This window comes from Nothoprocta perdicaria, unplaced genomic scaffold, assembly GCF_003342845.1.
Source record: "Nothoprocta perdicaria isolate Ctin4 unplaced genomic scaffold, notPer1 scaffold_58, whole genome shotgun sequence".
Classification (NCBI taxonomy): Eukaryota; Metazoa; Chordata; class Aves; order Tinamiformes; family Tinamidae; genus Nothoprocta; species Nothoprocta perdicaria.
The window spans coordinates 4,040,190-4,061,709 of NW_020455843.1; the positions used below are offsets into that span (position 1 = coordinate 4,040,190).

General features: G+C 62.8%; 1 protein-coding gene across 1 annotated transcript; it reads right to left on the reverse strand.

The window, feature by feature from the left end:
- Nucleotides 1-690: 690 nt before the first annotated feature.
- On the reverse strand, nt 691-17,070 carry VAX2 (ventral anterior homeobox 2). Its single transcript, XM_026048866.1, has 3 exons — nt 16,824-17,070; nt 11,654-11,841; nt 691-1,325 (listed from the first exon to the last, which is right to left on the reverse strand). The coding sequence occupies exons 1-3, from the start codon at nt 17,068-17,070 to the stop codon at nt 858-860; spliced, it is 903 nt and encodes a 300-aa protein (XP_025904651.1). The 3' UTR covers nt 691-857.
- Nucleotides 17,071-21,520: the final 4,450 nt, after the last annotated feature.

Sequence of the window (21,520 nt, forward strand, 5' to 3'; positions counted from 1 at the left end):
CCCTTCCCAGGGCTTCTGCAATACGTGCATTCCTTTCTCCCTGGCTTCCCAAAATAACATATTTGCTCTAAAAACAAACAAGGTGGCTCCACCAAGGGGTATCCCAGCCAGGCGATGCCACCGCGGGGCAGCTCGCTAAGGTGACACTACTGAGGTGACGTCACCACAGGGTTTCCCATTAAGGTGATGCCACCCCAAGGTGACACCTCTGCAGGGCTTTCCAGCAAGGTGACACCACTATAGGGTGTCCCACCAAGGCAATGTCACCACGGTGTGTCCTACCAAGGTGCCACCACTGCAGAACGTCCTACCCAGCCATCGGGGCCAGGCACCCTAGAGGGGTCCCCGCTGCCCCTCTGCCCTGTGCAGTGTCCCAGCGCACTGCCCATGGTCCCCAAGGCCACCTGCAGCCCTGCAGGACACACTGCATCCCGGGGCTGGGGTCTCCTTGCAGGGGGCAGCACAGAGGAGCCTGATGCTGCCCGTGGGGTCTCAGCAGGACGGAGGTGCCCGCCCAGGGAGGTGGCACCAGTGCCAGGGCGGCGTGGGGACCGGACCCACTTTGGGACATGATCTGGGGGACCCTGTGCACAGCCGGGGGGACCAAGAGCCCCCTCGCCAGGAAGGGTGAAGCCGAATGCTTGGAGCAGGTGCTGCTCCCTGCAGCAGAGGCCCTGGCACCCATGGGTGCTACAGCCCCCAAGACTGGTCTGGCAAGAGGAAGCCCCAGTGAGGGGCAGGACAAGTGTGGGGGATGGCAGCGGGGACAGGAGCTCTTTTGACACTCATTTTCCTCGTCTTTATTCTTATTATTAATAATATTATTAATTAATGAATACTCTTCTCCTTCTTATCCCTTAAGGACTTGGCTTCTTGCTGGGTAGAGAAGTGTCTTTCCGCTCCAGGCGCGTGTAAGGCTCAAACGCGGAGCTGCCCAGTCCGTAGGCGCTCGGCAGCTCGTGCAGGGCGCCCAGCAGCGGCGCCCCGAAGCAGAGCGGCGCGGCGGGCAGCCGCGGCGAGGAGGAGGAGGAGGGCGCCAGCGGGAGGCCGAAGGCTCCGGTGCCCGGGGGGCTGCCGCTGCTGCCGCCGCCGAGCGCGGGTGACGTGCTGCCCGCCAAGGCTGCTCCGTCGGCACTCCCGGCGGGATTGGTGCCCGGGGAGAGGAGGGCGGGGGGGGCCGGGACAGATAAGAGTCTGCCTTGCTCCAGGAGCCGCAGGATGTTGCAGGTGGCGAAGGATTCAGAGGTGGAACCGGAGCGTTTCTCGGAGTCCCTGCTCTGGTCCTTCTTCTGCTTGGTGCGCCGGTTCTGGAACCAGACCTTGACCTGGAGGAGCAGTGGGGACGGGACGGGACGGGACGGGGCAAGGAGAGGCGCGGGCAGAAAGAGAGCGCAGCGGGGCGGCCGCCCCACACACAGAGCCGGGACACACAGAGATATAGGAGAGAGAGAGAGAGAGACGCGTTAAAATGAGCGCCCGCGCGGCGCCGTCCGCGAGGCTCTGCCGTGCCGGCCCCGAGGACGCGGCTCCGGCAAGCAGGGCATGCTCCCCGGGCGGCCCTGGGGCGCTCCTGGCCTGCGCTGGTCCCCCCCAGCACCCAGGCATGAGGTGGGCCCTCCTTGGGCACCCGTGTGGGGCCAGGACCTGTGGCTGCTGCGCTGGGATGCTCCCCACGAGCTGCGCTATGGGACCTGCGGAATTCCCTCTAGGGGCACTGGGGGATCGGGACAGGGGCTGCTCCCACGAACCCTTCCCTTGGTGGTCTGTAAGGCCAGGCAAGGGGTCCCTGGCTGGGGGGACACGCTCTGCTCACCCTCAGACAACCTAGAGCACCCAGGGAGACACCCCCCAGCCCCACTAAGGAGTGCGGGGACCCCCTCCAAAACCGGAGCTTTGGGCTCCGAGCACCCCAAGATGTCCCCCCATGCCCCTAGCACCCCCTAGACCCACTCAGGCCCTGGGGACACGAGGATGTGTCTGTCCCTGCCCAGGAAGAACAGAGGGGTAGGAGAGACAGAGAGAGAGATGTGAGGGACAGAGAGATGGACAGAGACGGGTGGGGGGGGAGGACATGAACGGGAGATACTCGGATTAGAGCGGTGGCAGGGGGAGACACGAGGGCAGAGCCCCGGGCACGTGGGCACCAGCTCTGCCCCCATCCATCCCCAACTCCCGCGGGTCACTGGGGGCGGCTGCAGCGGGATGGCCGGATGGACGGCCGGACGGTGGCCACAGCCCCGGCACAATGGAGCCACAGTGCGGAGCTAATGGACCGTGGGGCCGGAGGAGGTCCTGGCCCCGGCCCCTGCGCGGGGTCAGGGCAGTGGGGGTGCTCCGCAGCATCAGATGTGGGAGCGGGGATGCTCCATGGCAGTGCATGTGGGAACCGGGATGCTCCGCGGCATTGCAAGTGGGAGCAGGGATGCTCTGCACCATTGCATGTGGGAGCGGGGATGCTCCGTGGTATTGCATGTGGGAGCAGGGATGCCCCATGGCAGTGCATGTGGGAGCAGGGATGCTCCATGGCATTGCCTGTGGGAGCGGGGATGCTCTGCAGCAGCAGATGTGGCAGCAGGGATGCTCCATGGCATTGCATGTGGCAGCAGGGATGCTCCATGGCATTGCCTGTGGGAGCAGGAATGCTCCACGGTGAGCGGCCACCCGCGCCAGGGAGAGCACAAGGGGGTCAGGACGAGCGCAGCCGCCCAGAGCCCCCCAGAGCTGTCAGATGCACCGTGCACTTCTCAAGGATCCTGTTCTTGAGGAACATCCTCCAAGGGAAGGAGAGGGCCTTTCCCCACAGCTCTTTGCCCCATGTGTTACTCAGCTGGGTGGATTCAGGTCACTCCATTACCCTTGACCACGACTACCAACCGGTGCCATCTGTCCCAGACTTTGGGACACCAAAAGCCGAGGGATGTTGATGGGGACGCGTACAGCAGCGCACCCAAGGGGGTCCCCAAACGGGCAACCAGCAGCTCGCCGTGCACTGAGGACATCCCTGCTTAGTCCATACATGAGTGTCTCTCCAGGGACCTTCCCATCGTATTTCTAGAGGTTCCTGCCCAGGTCCAAGCCGAGCTCTGCTCTGAGGTCCTCCCTTCCCATCGCTGCCCATCATCCCCGGACACCGCGTCCCCAGCCATGCACGCTGCTAGACAAGGGGTCCTCATAGCCCAGAACGAGCCTTTCCCTATCCCCAGTGCTGACAAATCGGATGAGCAGGATCGCATTTGCCTTCATGGATAAAGTTCATGGCCAGGTTATCATTAATTAGTGGATCCATGTCCTTTTCACCCTCCATTATGCTCAAGTACTCGGTTGCCATCATTGGAGATGTAAATAGGCTCAGCCCGCTCCGATCCCTGACAACTCCATGAGTAATTTCCCTGCGGCTCTGATCCCTCGTCTTTCAGTGATATCCTTCACCGTTTCCCCTCTATTGCAGCTCATCCCCCACGCTGCCAGCTCTCTGGTTATCCCTGTGCTCCCATTTCATTCATAACTCCCCGTCAGCCCCATAGCTAACGCTTGGCCATGGTCTAGTTCATTCCCTTCTCCAAAAAGGTCATTTTTGCCCTCATCTGTAGGGTGGACTGGATCATGTCTGGGATGTGTCCGGTATGCGCTCCCTGTACTGCTGTGCAGGAAGGGAAAAGCAACCGGAGGGCATCGCAGTGCAGCCCGGTGCCTGCATCCCATGGGATGCGCCCACACAACATTTCAGTTGTGGTTTGGTGCCCTGGTGAGATCTGGTAGCAGCTGAGGAGCTTTTCCAGGGAAACTGTCACCCCTCAGGTCCTCACCAGACTGGGGAAAACCAAGTGGGACAAGTGACTCTTTCCCCAGGAATGGAAAGAAAGGCCGGCAATGGGAAGAGGAGGGAGCGTGGAGCAGGGACGGGGACAGGGAGCTTCCTCCGACTCAGGAGGCTGCCCAGGAAGAGCGCGAGGCCCCTGGGTCTGCAAGGCTTCTCCTCGGGACCAGAACCACCAGCTGGTTGTGCCTATGGAGTGCAGCCGGATCCATAGGGATCCTGGGTGCCCGTGCTGATGACAGCAAAGGGATGAGGATGGCAAGTGCCCAAGCTGAGCTTGCTTCCCGTGGCGCCTCCTCCGAGGAACGCTGCCGTCCCCGGCGTTGCTCCATGAAGTGTTTATCCCACAACCCTGTCCGGCTGCCAGCGGCATCTCCTGGCAGAGCTGCCTCCCCCGGGGCACCGAGCCGCTCCATGGAGAAAAGGCTCTTGTTTGTACAGCCCCCGACCCCGGCATGAGGGGGCACCCGAGCAAGGGGCACTGACGGGAGCTCTGCCCTGTGCCTTCCTTGGTGAGGAGGAGGAGGAGTGGGGGCAGCTCCAGACTTGCAAAATGAGGGGACGGCTGCTGCGGACAGAGAGGGGAAGGCGATGGGGATGGAGCTTTGGGCTACAGGGGCTGCAAGGGCACCGAGTGTGGGAACACAGTGCCGGCCGGGGACAGCGGTGGCTCTCGGGGACGGAGCTGGAGGGTGGTCTCCAAAAGCCCCCGCAGGCACCGCAAGCAGGAAATGCGCTGGAGGCTGCGGAGCTGCGCAGAGCTGCAGGGTTATAAACCCTACAGACACCAGCTGAGGGCTCCTGGGTGGGATGCCCTGCTATGGATCACTGGGACCAGGCGGAGAATCCTCTTCCCTGAAGGACAGCAACCAGGGATAAAACCTGGCACAAAACCCCTGACGCCTCTCAAACTCATCACAGTGCTCAGAGCGCATGAACCCCCCAGCAGTCCCATGTGGCTGCAGGTGCCGGGCACCCCGCATTCCCGGTGGGAGCCATTCCTCCCACGTGGAGCAGAGCCCGAGGATGCCCGGGACGCACCCCCGGCTCCCCCCCCGCGCCGGGGCCGCGGTGTCCCCCGCTTCCCGCACCCCGCTGCCCTCCCGCAGCCCGCCCGTCTCCGGCCGCCCCCACAGCCCCCGGCGCCGGGGCCGCTCCGCAAATGTCACGGCGGCTCCGTGCGCCCGCGCGGCCCCGCGCGCTGCTCGGGAGCGGGCCGGGCCAGCAGCGTGGCCCTGTCACCGCAGCGGAGGGAGAGCGGCTGGAAATGTCACCGAGCGTCTGGAGCGGCTCCGGCTCCGCTACGGGGATGTCGGGCAGCGTCACCGGCTGCTGCTGGCAGCGGGGCGAGCTGCGCCGCGCCAGCGTCCCCTCCGTGCCATCCTAGATCTGCCGCGGAGCCCCCAGAGCTGCTTCCCAGCGGGAATGTGGCCCCGAGGAAGGCGGAGGGAGCGGCGATGCGGCGCTCGGGCCGCCTGCAGCAGCCTTCGTCCCCGAGGCGCCCGCGGGAGGCGGCGGCCGCGCTCCCGGCCACTGCTCCGCGCACGCCTGCACATGCCTGCACACGCATGTGCACACATGCAGCCCCTTCCTGCAGGCCCATGCCCACGTGCGGCTCTGCTTGCACGTGCAGCACCACGTGTAAGGCACATAGCAGCGCGTGTGCATGCAACCCCCCCCCCCGAAATGCTGCACCCCCACAGCACAGCACTGCATGTGCATGCACATGCACCTGAAATGCTGCACCCTTGCAGCACAGCAGTGCATGTGCATGCAATCCCCCCAAATGCTGCAGCCCCGCAGCACAGCACTGCATGCACATGCACCCAAAATGCTGCACCCCTGCAGCACAGCACTGCACGTGCATGCACCCAAAATGCTGCACTCCTGCAGCATAGCACTGCATATGCATGCACATGCACCCGAAATGCTGCATCCCTGCAGCACGGCAGTGCATGTGCATGCACACAGCCCAAAATGCTGCAGAGCAGCATCCCTCGCAGTATTCCCTGCTCCCACACTATCCCTTGCTCCTGTGCTATTCCCTGCTCCATCCAAGGCCGGTTTCAACCCTGCTGCTCCCGCATGAGGTCCATCTCCCACCAACCATCAGCGCTTCCACAAGTGCCGCACGGGAAGAGCCTCCAGATGGGGACAAAAAGGCACCTGCACCAGCACCTGCTGCCTTCAGATTCACTTGTCCCAGGGTACATTGGAAAAGGGGGGGAAAATGCTCCAAAATTTGTTCTGCAAGTGCTCCACACATTGTCAAAGTGCTTTAGAAGGAAAATCTTCACTAGTGTCTTGTAAAATTATTCCTTGGCAGGGAGCAATTATTCCTTTCTGAGCTGGAAAATGCTCGTGATAAAGTTTGCAATGAAATATTCCTCATTTATATAAATTAAACATTCTGCCTGGTGCTAGTTGTGCTTGGGGAGCAATAGCAGCAGCTGTATATTTCGCTCTGCCTCCTAACCCATTATTCCAGCATTTGCCTTTTCGGGTAGACACCGGTGTTTTTACAAGCCTTTTACAAGCTCATGTTTCCCTGCAGGAAAAAAAAAATCTATCTATCTACATATATATAAAAAATAAAAAATAAACATATCTAAATAAATAAATAAATAAATAATATATACATGCACATGCATATATATTACATATGTTATATATAATAATATATTATATATATTATATATAATAATATATTATATATATTATATATTATATATATTATATGTATTATATATATTATATATTATATATATTATATATATTGTTTATATTATGTATTATGTATTATGTATTACGTATTATATATTACATACATATTTTATATTATGTATGCAATATTGTATATAATGATATACATAATGTTGTATATAATATATGCAATATATTATATTTACATATATAATGTAATGTAATGTAATGTAATGTAATGTAATGTAATGTAATATAATATAATATAATATAATATAATATAATATAATATAATATAATATAATATAATATAATATAATATAATATAATATAATATAATATAATACAATACCTTAGAGGAGTTATATATTTTATAAATATTACATGTATATATATTATATGGAATTATATATAATATAATTTATATTGTATTGTATTGTATTGTATTGTATTGTATTGTATTGTATTGCATTATATTATATTATATTATATTATATTATATTATATTATATTATATTATATTATATTATATTATATTATATTATGAATGTATATAAATAATAATATATGTAATTATATATATATATATATTGCTTTTCAAACAGGAGACATCATCCTTCAACCAAAGGTTTCCTCGGCTTGCTCGAGACGCCCTTTATGGGGCTCTTTCCGCCTGGGACAGACGGGATTAGCCGGGACACGCGGGCACCGCTGGTCACCAGCGGGCACGCGGGAGGGGACTGGCACAGAGCGGGTGACACCAGGGTCCCCGCAAGGCCTCAAGCAGCTGCAGCAGCTGCCGGGTGCAGGGAGCCGCATCCCTGGGATGTGCTTTCCTGCCTCCGGCTCCAGGACATCCCAGGAATGGGGAGCACCCGCATGGGGACCCCATCCTGATGGGTGCTGAAGAGCAGGGTGCTCCAGACACCGCAGAGCTACCCTGAGGGGCAGCACGGAGTGACGCAGGGATGGGGGGGTGGATGCAGGGATGGAGGGGGTGGATGCAGGAATGGAGGGGGTGGATGCAGGGATGGAGGGGGTGGATGCAGGGATGGAGGGGGTGGATGCAGGAATGGAGGGGGTAGATGCAGGGATGGAGGGGGTGGATGGAGGAATGGCGGGACGGAGGGGTGGATGGAGGGATGCAGGGATGGATGCAGGGATGGACGGATGGATGCAGGGATGGAAGGAGGGATGAAGGGGTGGGAGGAGCGTTCCCCTTCAGAACAGAACCCCTCTGGCCAGCCTGCCTTGGTCCGCACTTCTGCCATCTCCAGGCAAACCTCGGAGATTGAGCTTCCCATGGGCACGCCCGAGGACCGCGAATCCCTCTGCCTCGCCGGCCCCACGGGCCCGTTTGCCTCTCCTTCCCGGGGGAGCCCTGACCCACGGGGACGAGACCCGAGGTGTGGGCGCCCGGCACCTCCTCCCGCCTCCCAGCAGGTCTGCTCCGGGGGCACAGCTCGTGCCAACGCCGCACACAGCCCCAGCCGTTCTCGCGCTCTTGCTTGTTAATGACTTGAGGTGCGATGAATTTTTAACAGCAACATCTTAATTGCGCTGCTATAAATAGCCCCTCCCGCCCTGCTCCAGCTCGGCTGCTCTCTCCCGTGTGTTCTGCGCTGGGTCTGGGGTGTCCCCATACTGGACGCGCCTCCCAAGCAGCCCGTCCCGCCGTGTCCCGCCGTGTCCCAGAGGGAAGAGCCTCTGCCCAGGCTTTCCAGGCGCCGCTCCCAGAGCAGGTCCTGCCGGGCGCTCCAGCCTGTGATGGAGCCAGGCCCCGTGGTGGGAGAAGCCCCATGGATTTCCAGGCTCACAGGTGGGTCCGTTCTACATGACATGGTCCAAGGCTTCCCTCTGCTTCATGCCATCCCACCACATGGGATGGCCAGCTGCTACGCCAGCAACCCTGAAGGTTCCCCAGTGTCTTCCTCACGGTACATCCAACGGGACAGCACCTGGGAGGGTCCCAGGACCTCTCATGTGTGCTCCCAGTCATGATCTCCTGGAGCGAGACCATCTCCAGTGCCCAAAGCACCTGCCTTTGGGGATGGGACGAGCTGCTTCACAGCAGGACAACCCCTGGAGCTGGAGTCTGTGTTGGGAGCACCTGGTGTGACACGTCCTAGGGGTGGCCCAAGGCAGCCGGGACATGTGCATGTCACACCCCGCTCTAAGGAGGACGGGGAGAGCAGGTCGCTCCCATCTGCACCTAGCACTGACCTCATGGCCTAGAAAGCAAAGCCTCCTGGCCCCCAGCAAATCCCCTCAGCCAGCCCCATCTTCTCATCTCCTCCTGCCTGAGGATTTGTGGGAATTATCCTCCCCCTATGGTTGCTCTGTCACGCAGTCTCCGTGCTCAGTGTTTTCCAGCTCACATGACCCTGGGAGGGGGCACCTCTCCCAAGTGCCCTGGAGCAGGAACCGGAGGACGCCGGGACACGGACATGGCTGCTCCCAGCTCCACATCCCTCATGGATGCGTCTGGAGAACTTCCCTGCACTGCTCCATGCCAGGGGAAGCTGCAGCTCCCCGAGGTGGTGGCCACACGTCCATGTGGGCGCTCAGGCCACCTCCTCACCACCCATGGACATTTCCAACAGCTGCAAGCAAGAGAAGGAGCATGTTGCATGAGGAGCTGCCCATGGGACACGGGCTGTCCTGGTGGGACACAGTAGCTCCTTAGCTTCCTAGGGAAGGCAGGTGAATTATGGAGCTGCAGGAGGCCAGGAGGAACCTTGTGCTGCTCCCTGCTCTTCCCTTGCAGACCTAGTCCTGCCTTCACTCCAGATTAATTCCCACACCCGGCCAGGGACGAGCAACAAGGCAGTGAGGAGCTCCCCATGGTCCAGCATGGACCGGCGGGTTCGCCGGGGCGCGCAGCCTCCGCGCGGAGCCGAGGCAGGGGCCACCCGGCTGCAGCTCTCGGGCTCCGAGGACATCACGTCTCTTCCCATCTCGTCACGTCGCCCGCACCGCTCTGCCCTGGTTGGCTCCGCACAGAAGTGGAATCTTTTCTTGTCCTTCCTGTCACTCCCCCCTAAGTGAAATTTGTTTTCTTAAAAAATAAAACCCTGTCCTGCTCTGCGGCTCCCACAGCTTTCCCACAGCAGGCAGGGAATCTGGAGCGGGAAAAGCCGGGGGGAGGCCGAGGAGAACAGCGGGGGGGCAGCGCGGCCCCACACCAGCCCCGGGCGCTGCCGAGGCTGCACTGGGCTCTCCCGGGCACCGCGGACCGGGAGCCACCGGCACCGAGCACCCGCTGGGGCCCGCGGAGGTGTCAGCGCCGCGGGGAGGGACAGCACCATGAAAAGCACGGAAAAGGATTAAAAAGGACAGGGAAGCGGCAGAGGGGCGGCGCGGGGAGCGGGGAAGGCAGCTGTGGCCTACAGGGTGAGAATTTTCTCGCCGGGCACAAGGAGGCGGCGAGCAGGGAGGAGACGCTCGGTGCCGCGGGAGGGCTCCCAGCGCCCACCTTCACCTGGGGCTGTGCGGGGAGGAACGAGCCCGGGGCCCAGAACGAGCCCTTTTGCTGCTTCGAGCAAACGTGACGCTTTGGACGTTGTCCCCGTCCCCGGCACTGCCTGCTCTGCTCTCTGCCATCAGCTCCCATATCCCCCAGATCCGCAGCGACCAGCCGGCTCTGCCAGCCTCCCTCGGCAAAGCAGCCCCAAACAGCCCCAAACAGCCCCAAACGGCTGGATTTTGCCTGTCCCTGATGGGCAGAGCCACAGCAGCAGCAGCAGCCAGAGGACGTGCCGCTCCAGCGGAGGGTCCAGCAGCCCTGGGTCCCTCCTACGTGCCGGGCTGCCCGGGAGCTCCGCAGCAGCTGGAGCTGCAGGATGGAGCTGCTGGACGGAGCTGCCGGGCAGCACGGCCGCCCTGCATGTCGGTATCTCTAGCACAGGACTATCTCACGGCTCTGTCTGTCGCATCTAGAAGCTCGCGGTTGCATTCAGTGCTGACCCTTGCATGGATATCCCTGCATATTTTGTCTCGGACCGCAGTGCAGCCGGCGCACTCTGCCCACCAGCACCCGCACAGGCGCCAGCGCGGCCGCTTCTCCTGCCCTTGCCCAGACGGTGCCATCCTGCCCCTCGTGCTTGCGCTGGGTGAGCCTCAGCGGAAGAAAATGGGGGGAAAATCCCAGCCAGCCCTGGGTTTGGAATTCCTCTGGGTCCATAGGATGTGTTCGGGTGCAACAGCTACTGCGAGAGCAGTACCGAGGGCTGGGAGGAAGGGGATGCAGGACCCCCTCGGATGCGGCCACATCCCAACCCCAACAGCAGCAGCGACACGGCCCCATCCCGCTGCAGCCCCTCGTGCAGCAGCACCTCCATAGGAATTGCAGACCATTTCCCTGCTTGCAGGACATGGGAAGGAGGGTCCCCTCAAGGGGGGAGGGTGCCGGGGTGGCTGCTCTCCCCATGGACTATGGAGCTGCTGCTCCTCCAGCCCGAGGAGCAGGACAAACCCCCTATGGCTCTGGGAGAAGCCCCTTGGAAGCCCCTTGCTTCCCTGCGGCTCTGGTGGGAGCCGTGGCCGGGCTGGTGACGGGACCGGGACAGAGTTGAGCGAAACAGGTGGAATGTGATGCAAACACAGCACCGCGCACGCTGCTCCCGGCAGCGACCAGAACCTGCTGGGGACACAGCAGGGATGTGCCAGGGATGCACCACATGGATGTGCCAGGGATGCACCACACAGATGTGCCAGGGATGCACTGTATGGATGTGCCAGGGATGCACCACATGGATGTGCCAGGGATGCATGGTACGGATGTGCCAGGGATGCACTGTATGGATGTGCCAGGGATGCACCACACGGATGAGAAGGGAACACATCATAGGGATATACTGGGAATGCACCATAGGGACGTGTCAGGATGCACCGTAGGGATGTGCCGGGTATGCACCGTACGAATGTGTCAGGATGCACCATAGGGACGTGTCAGGATGCACCGTAGGGATGTGCCGGGGATGCATTTTGGGAACGTGCCAGGGACACACGTTGGGCACAAGCAGGGACACACCGCAGGAACGCGCAGGGAGGCACCGCGGGGACACGCCGGCATGCAGGGCAGGGGCGCGTAGGGAATGTCATCGGGGCCGTCGCGGATGCCCCGGCCCTTACCTGCGTTTCGGAGAGGTTGAGCTGCCGCGCTAGCTCCGTCCTCTCCCTGCCCACGACGTACTGGCAGCGCTGGAACTCCAGCTCCAGGCGGTAGAGCTGCTCCGCCGTGAAGGAGGTCCGCGTGCGCTTGGGCCGGTCCAGGTCCAGGCCCTTGGGCAGCACAATCTCCCGAATGGTCCCTTTGGCATCTAGGAGGGAAGCCGGGAAAAGAGCGGTCAGGAAACTGCCAGGCGGGGGGAGCAGATATCGTTCCCGCAGAGGAAAATCCGGATGAAGCCCCGAGCTGGACAAGGGACATTGGGGACAGCCCCAGTGCTGCTCCTGGGCTGGTTCGTGAGCAACCGGGGGGATTCACCCAGGCAGGACCAAAGCAGGCATGTTTTATGATTCCGCATTGCCGCAAAGTCACAAAACTCTGGGAAGAAGCAATAGCTCTTCCTAAAAATGTAAAAATGGTAGATTGCTTTTTTTCTTTTTAATTTTTTTTTAAGAGATGGGTAGAAACTAAGGAAATCCTTAAGGAAAACAATAAATTTCAACATAAGCAGAAGCAGAAAAGAGCCTTATAAAAAAAAAAAAGATATTTTTAATTAAAATATATATATATATATTTGGGTTCCCTCCTCCACAAGGAGAGGCTCTGTTGGCTCATGCCAGAACCAGCCCTGGCCACAACGAAACAACCTGCTCTGAAAGCTCGGCGAGTGTCCCGGTGCGGGGCGGCCCATCCGTGTCCCGCCGGCTCTGTGTCCCCGCGGAGCCGGTGCTGCCGGGGCCGGAGTATTTCTAATGCTTCGCGAACCGGGAAGGTCAGGGAAGAGGCAACGCGGCCGGGGAGCCTCTGAGCAGCCTGGGCTCGAGCACGCGCGCATAAAGGCAGCTTTTGTCGGGAACAAAATTGGAACAAAACTGCTGCACGTGGAGGCAGCTGAGGGCTGGGAAGTGGCTTTGGAGCCGGGCGGACCCCGGCTTCCCTCCTGCAGACCCCGTGGGCTCTGGGAGGCCAGGACTAACCTTGTCCACAGCTTTCCGTGGGCATGCGGGACTGAAAGGGATCCGGGAAGGTGTCCTTGGGTTTCCTTGAAGGATTCCCAGGTTATACATCCCTGTTGTCCCTTCCACCCGCTCCTCCTCAATACCCAAATAGCAGCACCAGCGCCAAGACCCGTCGCGTATCCCCACGCCCGGCTCTGCCAGCAGCGCTGCCCATGGGGACATGGGGACAGCGCACAGTGACCAAGTGGCTCCCCGTGCCCAGGGACTCCCGAGGACCGGGGCTCTTTGCTCCCCAGCTCCCTGGGCACCACACGGGGCATCAGGACCCATCTCAGCGATGCAGCCCCCCAGCCTGCCAAGCTCCCCGTTCCTGCACAGGTTGAACATCAGTGCGGCAGCGAGCCCAGCTCCCGGGCCCGTTCTCCTCCTGCGCCCTCAAGGTCTCCTCCAGCCCCTGCGTTTGCAGCGTTGCTGACTCAGGCCCGGAAGGATTATAAAAGTGCTGGGGCAGGAAGGACGGGGGCAACCAGTGGGGAGAGGCAGGGAGAGGGCGAGGGAGAAGAGGGGCCTGGGAGCAAGCAGGGGTTGGGGAGAAATACCCTGTTCCCAAAGACGTCGTCCCACCGTGATGCACGTCCAGGGCACCATCCTGTGGGGATGGTTGGATTGGGCCTTGGTCATGGGGATGAGCAGATGGGAAGGGGTCTGGCGGAGACAAGGAGCTGCAATGCGCCATTCCAAACACTGCACAGGGTGGATATGGAGAGGAAAACAGTGCCATGGAGCAGATCTGCTCTGGTGCCACAGGGAAGGGGGAAGCTCCGGCCGGGATGTTGACTCCAGTGTGGGGAGGGATGATGCCCAGACCACGTCCTCACCCTCACATCCGTGCCGAGGTCGCCCTGCGCAACAGCAGCCAGGGCCAAGAGCAGGGAGCAGCTGATGGGAACGTTGCGGCTTCCCGGCCGCAGCTGCAGTTTGTGAGCCTGGGCCCTGGCGGCTCCGCGTGGCACTGCCATCGCCACGAGTGGTATTATTTATTGTTACGTTCCCCTCTGCCAGCTGTGATGAGTGGAGGAATCGTGCACAGCCCCAACACGCAGCACTAGCTCGGCCGGGAAGAGGCCTGGGCCCTGCGGATGCGTTGGGATGAGTCGGTGGGCACATGGACATTCACTGACAGGCGGCTCGTGACAGTGCCCATCAGTGCAGCCGTCATGCTACCCATGGTCCCTCTGCAGCCAGGAACCCCCTCCTGAGAGCCTTGCCGATAACAGCCCTCAGATTTTCCCTCAATCTGGGAAAAAGTCCAATTCCAAAACTCCCGGGCAGATGTGCCCACCTAACTGCACTGCGGCACCATACTGGGGCACAGCTGGGCATAGGAGGCATTGGAGCTGGGTAGGCAGCAGGTCTGCAGCCCCGGCCACGGGGCTGAGGAGCAAGAGATCTCGCAGCTGCACACGCAGGCAGCAGCACCAGCCTGCGCCCTCGCAGCGCGAGCACAGACCTCCCTGCCACACACATGTCCCCATCCACAGGGGGACAAGTCACGCACACAACAACATGCCCGGCTACATGGAACGAACACGTCTCTCCGCGTGCACAGGGACACATCACGCACCCCGACGCGTGTGAGCGCGCTCCCTGTACCCGCAGTCGGGTGGGGGCCCGGGGGGAAGACGCATCACGTACAGCAGTGCACATGGACGTTCTGCGGCGGAAGGGCAGCACGTTTCAGGGCTCGCGTCCATGCACGCTGCGTGCTTGCAGTGCACACGCGTGCCCGCATGCCGCCGCCGCTGCATGCGCAGCGTCACACACAGCCCCGGCACAGCAGCCCCCGTGGGGCAGCCCCCCAGGCTGGGTGGGCACCTGCCCCGGGGGGACCCGGGCAGACCCACAGCTCGCGGATGCGGCCCCACTTCCAGCGCCCTCCCCGCGCTGCGGCCGCTCGTTGACAGCGGCGCCGGGCCCGGCGGGGCCGGGTCCTCCGGCCGCCCACAACGCGCCCTGTGGCGCAGGTGTCCCCTCACGAGCGGAACGGCCGCGGCGGGACGGGCACGGGCACGGGTGGGCTCCTCGGCACAAGCACTGCGGGGCCGCGGTGGCGGCTCCGGGCAGCTCCCGGGAACGGCTCCGAGAGCCGCGCTGCAAACGGGCCCGCCGAGCCGTGCAGGGCGCTCGGTTTCCGGGAGCACACCTCGGCCGAGGAGCCCCGGCCGAGAGGCAGCAGCTATCGGTCGTGCCCGGAGCCCGGCCCGGGGTCCCGCCGTTTCTCGGGTCCCTCTCGGCTCCCCGTCTCACGGTTTGCAGCGGGGAGCGGGCCGTCGCCAGCGGCCTCCAGAGCCGCCCGACCGGGGCCGCCGCTGCGGGGCCGCTCCGCGCCGGGAAGGAGCCGCTGCGCTTCCGTGCGCCGAAAACGAAACCTGGACGAAGCGGCGGTCCCTTGATTACTGCCGGGACCCGCCGGGCGCGGAGGAGCCGCCTGCCAGCCCCGGCCCAGCCAAGGGCGGAAAAACGGAGCGCGGCCCGAAAGAGCCGCCCGGCCCTGCGGCAGCGGCGGGCGCCCCAAGAGCGGCAGCGAGGGGGGAAAAGAGGGGCCCTCTCGCCTCCCCCGGTGCTGCCGACTCATTCCTGGTTGGGAGGGAGGAAAAATTAGGGGGGAAATGGGCGCTGGACGCGCGGCCTCGGCGCTGTCCGAGCGTCCCCGCGGCGCCGCTGCGGGCGAGGGCAGCGGGCGGCGGAAGGGCCCGAGCCGGCGCCGCGGTCGCGCTTCTCCGCGCAGCGCGGGCAGCTCGGCCAGGGCCGCCCGGACACTTGGTCCGCTTTTTCCCCCCGTTAAATTTCGTTTTCTTCGCCGCGTTTCTCCCCGCCACCATTTTGTCCGCGCCCTGGCGGCTGCAGCAAGATGGTGAGAGCGGCCCTGCCAGGGTCAGAGACCCTCGGGACGGGGCGAAGCGGGGAGCTGGCCCCGCTCCGCCGCTTTGGGACCCGGCCCCGCTTCCCTCGACGAAGCCAGCCCGGAGGAGGGATGCCCGAGGCCAGGCTCTCCCGGTCCACGCTGCCAACGAGCTGCGCTGCTGCCGAAGCCGAAGGCGGCTGCTCGGTGCCCAGCACCGCGCTGGCCTGGCTGCGGCTCCGGCGCTTCGGGCCGAGCCCTGCCGCTTCCTCCGATCTGTTTTCCCTGTCAAGAAGCAACATTGCCAGAGAGAGAACCTGTCGGCGACAGGCGCCTATCGCGACAGCCGTGCGTGCTGGCCGGGGAAGGGCCTGGATGCGCGGCCCGGGTTCGGAGCGGAGCTCTTGGAGAGCGGCCCTGGCCCGGGGCTCCGGGGGATCCGTGCAGCCGGGGCGCATCGCTCCGCGCCCTGTTTGCGCGGCGGTTGCGTCAGGCCCGGCTCGGGGTGAGCGCGGTGCTGGCTACAGGCCCCGCGGCCGCGGGCACAGGCCCCGGGACGGCCGCGGAGCGCAGCGAAGGGAGGACGGGAGCTGCTGGCCTGGCTGGCCCAGCAGACAAGGCCGGGGACCTCGGGGCTTCCTTCTCGTCGAGCGGCCTGGGAGCCTCGCGGCGCTCCCGGCCAGGGAAGGGGGAAAGGGCGAGCGCGTCCTCCGCGCTGCCCGGCTCGGGGCCGCGACACGGCGCCGCTGCCCAACGACAACCGAAACGAAAAAAAAGATAAACAACAACAATACCAAAAAAGAAAAGGTCAGCGCCAGCCCCAAACTTTGGGGTTCGCCTGGGCCGCCCTGGGGCCGGGGAGCCCCGAATGGTAGCGGCGGAAGGGGACGCGGAGCTCTCTGTCCGTTGCCGCCGCCGCCGCTCCCGCATCCCCGTGCCAAAGCAACTGATATTATAGGGGAAAAAATAGCCCTTAACTCGCTGCTGCTCCGTGACGCCTTTTTCCTGCGACAACGCTTTAAAACGCCGAGCTGTTTCCCTCTGCCTTCCCTCGCCGCCCGCGGCCCCGCCGGCCCCGGCTTGCGGCCTCGCCGGCCGCTTCCGCACTCGGCAGCCGCCGGAGCCGCCGCTTCCCTCGGCCCTGCTCCGTCACCGCGGCCTGGGGGCGCCGGGACCCCCCCTGCATCCCGTCCGCTTCGCTCCAGGCTCGCGGCTGCGGGGAGCCCCGGGGGTAGCGCGGGCTGGAGAGCGGGTCCCCGCGGCGGCCCTTACCTCGCACCAGGATGCGGCGGCAGTAATCGGCCTCGCCGGCCCCCGCCGGGCTCGGGCTGTGCGCGGCGCACTGCGTGGAGGAGCCGGCGCTGGGCGCCGAGCCGCCCGCCGCCTCCTTGCAGCTGCCGGGCTCGGTGCGGCCGGGCGCGGCGGCGGCGGCTCCGGGCTCCCCCCGCAGCACGGGGCTCCTGCCGGGCTCGGCGCCTCCATCGCTCATCCCTGTGGGCGCCGCGGCGGGATCCAGCATCGGCGGGCGGAGAGCGAGAAAGAGGGAGAGAGGGAGAGAAGAGGAAAGACTAGGCTGAGGGGGGGCGAGGGGGGGGAACTCCCCCCACCTTCCCCAGACCCCTTCCCCTCCCCGCCCCTCCCTGCTCCCCCCCGCGCCCCCCCCGGGGGGCTCTGCGTCCGGTGCACCCCATGGCCCGCAGGTCCCGGCCGCCCTCCCGCCACCGGCCCTGTGGCCGCTGCCTCCTGTCGGACCCTCTCCCCGCCCGCCGCCCCCTCTCCGGCGGCCGGGGGTGGTGCCCCGGGGGGGGGGACACGACACCAGCTGCCCCCTGCTTTGCCTCCGACAGGACTGCCCCTCCGGGGGGGTGTTAAGAGGAGTTTTAAATATATATATATATATGTGACAGCGGCGCCCCCCTCCGCGCCCTCCCCAGCTCCTCCTTCCTCCGCGGCACCTCGCTCCAGGCAAACTTCAGGCGCTCCGGGTGCGCGCGGCCCCGCGCCGCCCGGCCATGGGGCGCCGGGCCGCGCTGCGCTCCGCCGAGCGGAGCCGGCCGCGCGCGATGGAGGCGGCGGCGGGAGGCAGCGCCCGGCTCGGCGCCCCGCGCGCCGCGCTCCGCATCGGCCGCCGATCCGCGCGCGGGGAGAGCGGCGGCGGGAGGTGTATGTTGGGGGGGGGACTGGGGAGGGGAAGGGGAGGCCGCGGGGAGGGAGCTGCGGAGGAAACGCGGGGGGAGCGGGCGAGCCGGGCCCTGCTGCTGCCGCCGCCTCCCCCAGCTCCGCTCCGCGCCGCGCGGGGGGCGCCCGGCCGAGCGCGGCGGGAGGAGGCAGCGGCCGCGGCGAGGGGGGAGCCGCAGGAGAGTATTAAAAGCAGCAATTTAAAATTAACTGCCCGGCGCCCACGTAATTTCCTGCTCGCGGTTGGTAAACAAAGAGCCCCTCGGTCGCCGCTGCCCGCACCGCGCGGAGCGGCGAGAAGCGCCGGGCGGAGCGGGGAGCGGGACCGAGGCGCTGCGCTGTGCGGGGGGGCTCGGCCGGCCGGGCCCGCACCTGCCCCGCGCGCAGCGAATGACAACAGCCACAACAGCAACAGCAACAACAACAGTGATAATAATCAAGACAATAATTAATGTAAATAAAAACCTCCGGTGGCTCAGGTTGTCCCGGCCCCGCGGCCCCCACGCCCCGACTAGAACGGAGGCCGGGCAACACCTCCCCGGGCCGCCCGGGGATGGAACCAGACCCGGGTCCCGGCCGCCCCGACACCGCCTGGCCCCGGTCGCGGCCCCTTGGGCACCGCGACACCCTCCAGCTCGGGATCATCCAAGGGCTGCTGCCGGCCGGGCCTCCGAGGCCTCCAAGGGGTGTCCCGGGTGTCCCGGGATCCCCCCACAGGCCTCCTCTGCCTGCTCCGTTTTGCTGGCTTTTACAGCAGGGTAAAACCCGTTGGAAAAGCGGGAGTAACGGGGAACCTTCACATCCCGTCCCTTCCTGAAGGAGCGGGCAAGGGACGGGCTGCAAGTGGGACCCCTATTCGCCAGGCCCCGAATCCTCTCAAATCGAAGAGGTTATAATGACGGTGGATTTAAAATAACTAAATTAGCTGCTAATCCAATTGCCAGAGTGCGGCAAACCCAAGAACTCAATCCCCCGCGACCGGCACCTTCGGAAGGACACGGCAGCTCCCCGAGCCCCCAATATTCACCCTGGGCGGTGGAGGGCGGCCACAGCGGGCGGGTTTTCCCGGGGCCCTGGGCACTCGCTGCAGCCCCGAGTCCGGCCGGGGCATCTCCCGGGCCCAGCGCGGTACCCAGGGCCACGCTCGGGGTGTTCCCGGTGGTGCCGGCCCGGGCCCGGCGGGATTCGAGGCCTCCGATGTGGCTCGTGCGGATGGGCCCCGAGCCGCGGCTCCTTCTCGGCTTCAACCCGTGGCTCCTTCTTTCAGGGAGGGAGGAAAACAGCATGGAGAAAGTAATGATTAATTAAGGAGACGGAAAAAAAGAAAAAGAAAAAAGAAAGAAAGAAAAAAAAAAAAAAAAAAAAAAAAACAGAATGGAGAGGGCGGAAGAAGAAACATGGTGAGGCTGCCTGCGCTGGGAAGGGGCATTACGGAGGGCTGGGGCAGCCACCGGCTCCCGGGGCCGGGGCTGGAACCGGAGCCGGGGCTGGAGCCGACACCGAGCTTGGAGTCGGGGCCGGGCTTGGAGCCAGGGTTGTAGCCGAGGCAGAGATTGAAGTCGGGGCCAGGATTGAGCCAGGGCTGGAGCCGGGGCCGAGGCCGGAGCTGGAAGCGGGGCTAGAACCGGGGCCGGAGCTGGGGCTGGAGCTGGAGACGGGGCCGAAGCCGAGGCTGAAAATGTGGCTGGAGCCGGGGCTGGAACCGTGGCCAGAGGTGCAGGAGCCGCACGGATCGGGCAGCCTGTCCCTCCGCCGCCGTTCCGGGTCGGACAGCGGCTCGTTTTGTGCCAAAGGCGAACGATTCAAAACGAAAAACAGAATAAAAAACAAACCCAAGCAAGCCCCAAATCCGCCCCGCGCTCTGCAGAGGCGATTCCTGGCCCTTGCATGTGGGATCGACTCCCAGGCTCATTCCCACCCAGGGGAAAAGGCAGAGGGGCCGCCGCCCAGGCACTGCCGCAACGAAATGTCCCTTCCCCGGCGATCCCCGGCGTGTCGCCGGCGCGGAGCGACCGCGCAGGTTCCGCGCACTCACCCCGCTGCTGCGCTCCGCTGCCGCTCTCGGCGTTAGAGCGCCCGTGACACAGTTTTATGGGCAGCGGCAACGCGGCTTTGCCTGGGGACGGGGCACAGTTCACTGCAAAGCAGGGGAAGGGGAATAAATACCCTCGTGCGAGCCGCGGCTCCGGCGCTGCGCCGCTTTCCGAGGCAAGGCGAGGAGATCCGCGTTCCCTCCGCACCGCACAGGGCGCAGGGGAGTCGCGGCGAACGTGTGCCTCATTTCCTTTGTAATAATAATAATTATTATAATTATTATTATTATTACTATGCCTATTATTACTATTACAATTTGCTGTTGCAAGTGTTGTTGGTTTGGGTTCGTTATCGCTATTGCGATTTCTTTTGTTCTCCCTCAGATCATCTCGATTTTGTTTTTATTTCTAACGCGAGGAAGCGGCAACGAGCCCGGAGAAGCCTGGCTCGAGCAGGAGCGTTTTCCCAGCCACCTCTTGCTGCCTTCGGAGCCCCACAACCCTCGGTGGCGGAGCCCAAGGAGCCGCACTGCGCGCCCCGAACGCCGGGGCCCTCCCGTGTGCCAGGCCGCTCTGGGAGGGTGAGGGAGGAAAAGGACCAAAATTAAAAATACGTACATACGTACATATATTCATATATATATATATATATATACAGACACATACATATACACAAATATATTCCTGCTGTGCATTCTGGAGGAAGGTCGGGCAGGACGGTGCCGGGAGCGGGGGCTCCGGAGCCGCCCCACCGGCTGGGGGGAGCCGAAGCCGGCGCAAAGCCGGGGGCGGCAGCGCTGCGGCCGGGCTCGCCTAGGCACGGCGGGCTTGGCACGGCTCTGCGCGCCTTGGCACGGCTCTGCACCGCCCGGCTCGCTCGGGCCGGGCTCGGTTCGGCTCAGCGCGGCTCAGCAGGGCCACGTTTCCCCACGGTGGCGGGAGGACCTTCCACCCCGACTGCCTGGATCCGGGCCCGAACCCAAGCTGCGGGCGGGGAATATCGTTGGCAGCGAAATTGGGGTGAGGGATTTTTTTTTTAAGTGTGTATATATATATTATTTTTAGGAAACCAAATCCACCGATCACGTGCAGTTCCCGGGTCGTTGGCTCTGCGCAACGACCCCTAACCCACTGCTCCCTGACTCGGGTCCCCCTGGGACGGGGAGACACTGGGGCGGCCAGGGGAGAAAGGAGACCTTACTCTTCCTCCCTTTCTCCCAAACAAACGGCCTTTCCTCGAGAAGGAACCGCGGGCCCGATCCCAGCCGCTCTCCCATGTGAAACCTTAAAGCCAGAGCCGCTAGAAACGAAATCTCCGGCGGAGGCGGTGGGGCAGCCCAGCCCGGCTCCGGGTCGGCCCGCCCGGTGCCGACGGAAGCCGCGGACCCGCTGTAACCGTGTCCGAGCCCGGCGGGGAGCAGCAGCCCCAGGCCCTCACAGCACCCACACATCGTCCCCTCCGTGAGCCTGGCCGGTGACACTGGCTTTGGGCCCCGCACGGCCACGCGGGACCATCCGGTGCACGGGTGCGCGTGGCTGCCCGCACACGGGGCCACCGAGCATGGGTACCACCAAAGGGAGCACGGATACAGGATGACTGTGCCAGGACACGATGGGACCGGGCACGGATACGGGCTATGTGGTCACACACTATTCCCGGATAGAGGACGACGGTGCCCCGTGCAACGTGAAGTGTGCACCGATGCAGAGCGATTGTGCACGGCTGCAAGCGCACGGGGTGCAGCGTGAGCGTGCACG

Bases quoted from the DNA above. Each gene is read 5' to 3' on its own strand.
- VAX2 (XM_026048866.1), bottom strand. From the start codon at position 17,070: ATGCTGGATCCCGCCGCGGCGCCCACAGGGATGAGCGATGGAGGCGCC. The intron at 11,842-16,823 runs GTAAGGGCCGCC...CTTCCCTCCTAG, and splicing joins CCGCCGCATCCTGGTGCGAG to ATGCCAAAGGGACCATTCGG. The intron at 1,326-11,653 runs GTAAGGGCCGGG...CTGCTCCTCCAG, and splicing joins TCAACCTCTCCGAAACGCAG to GTCAAGGTCTGGTTCCAGAA.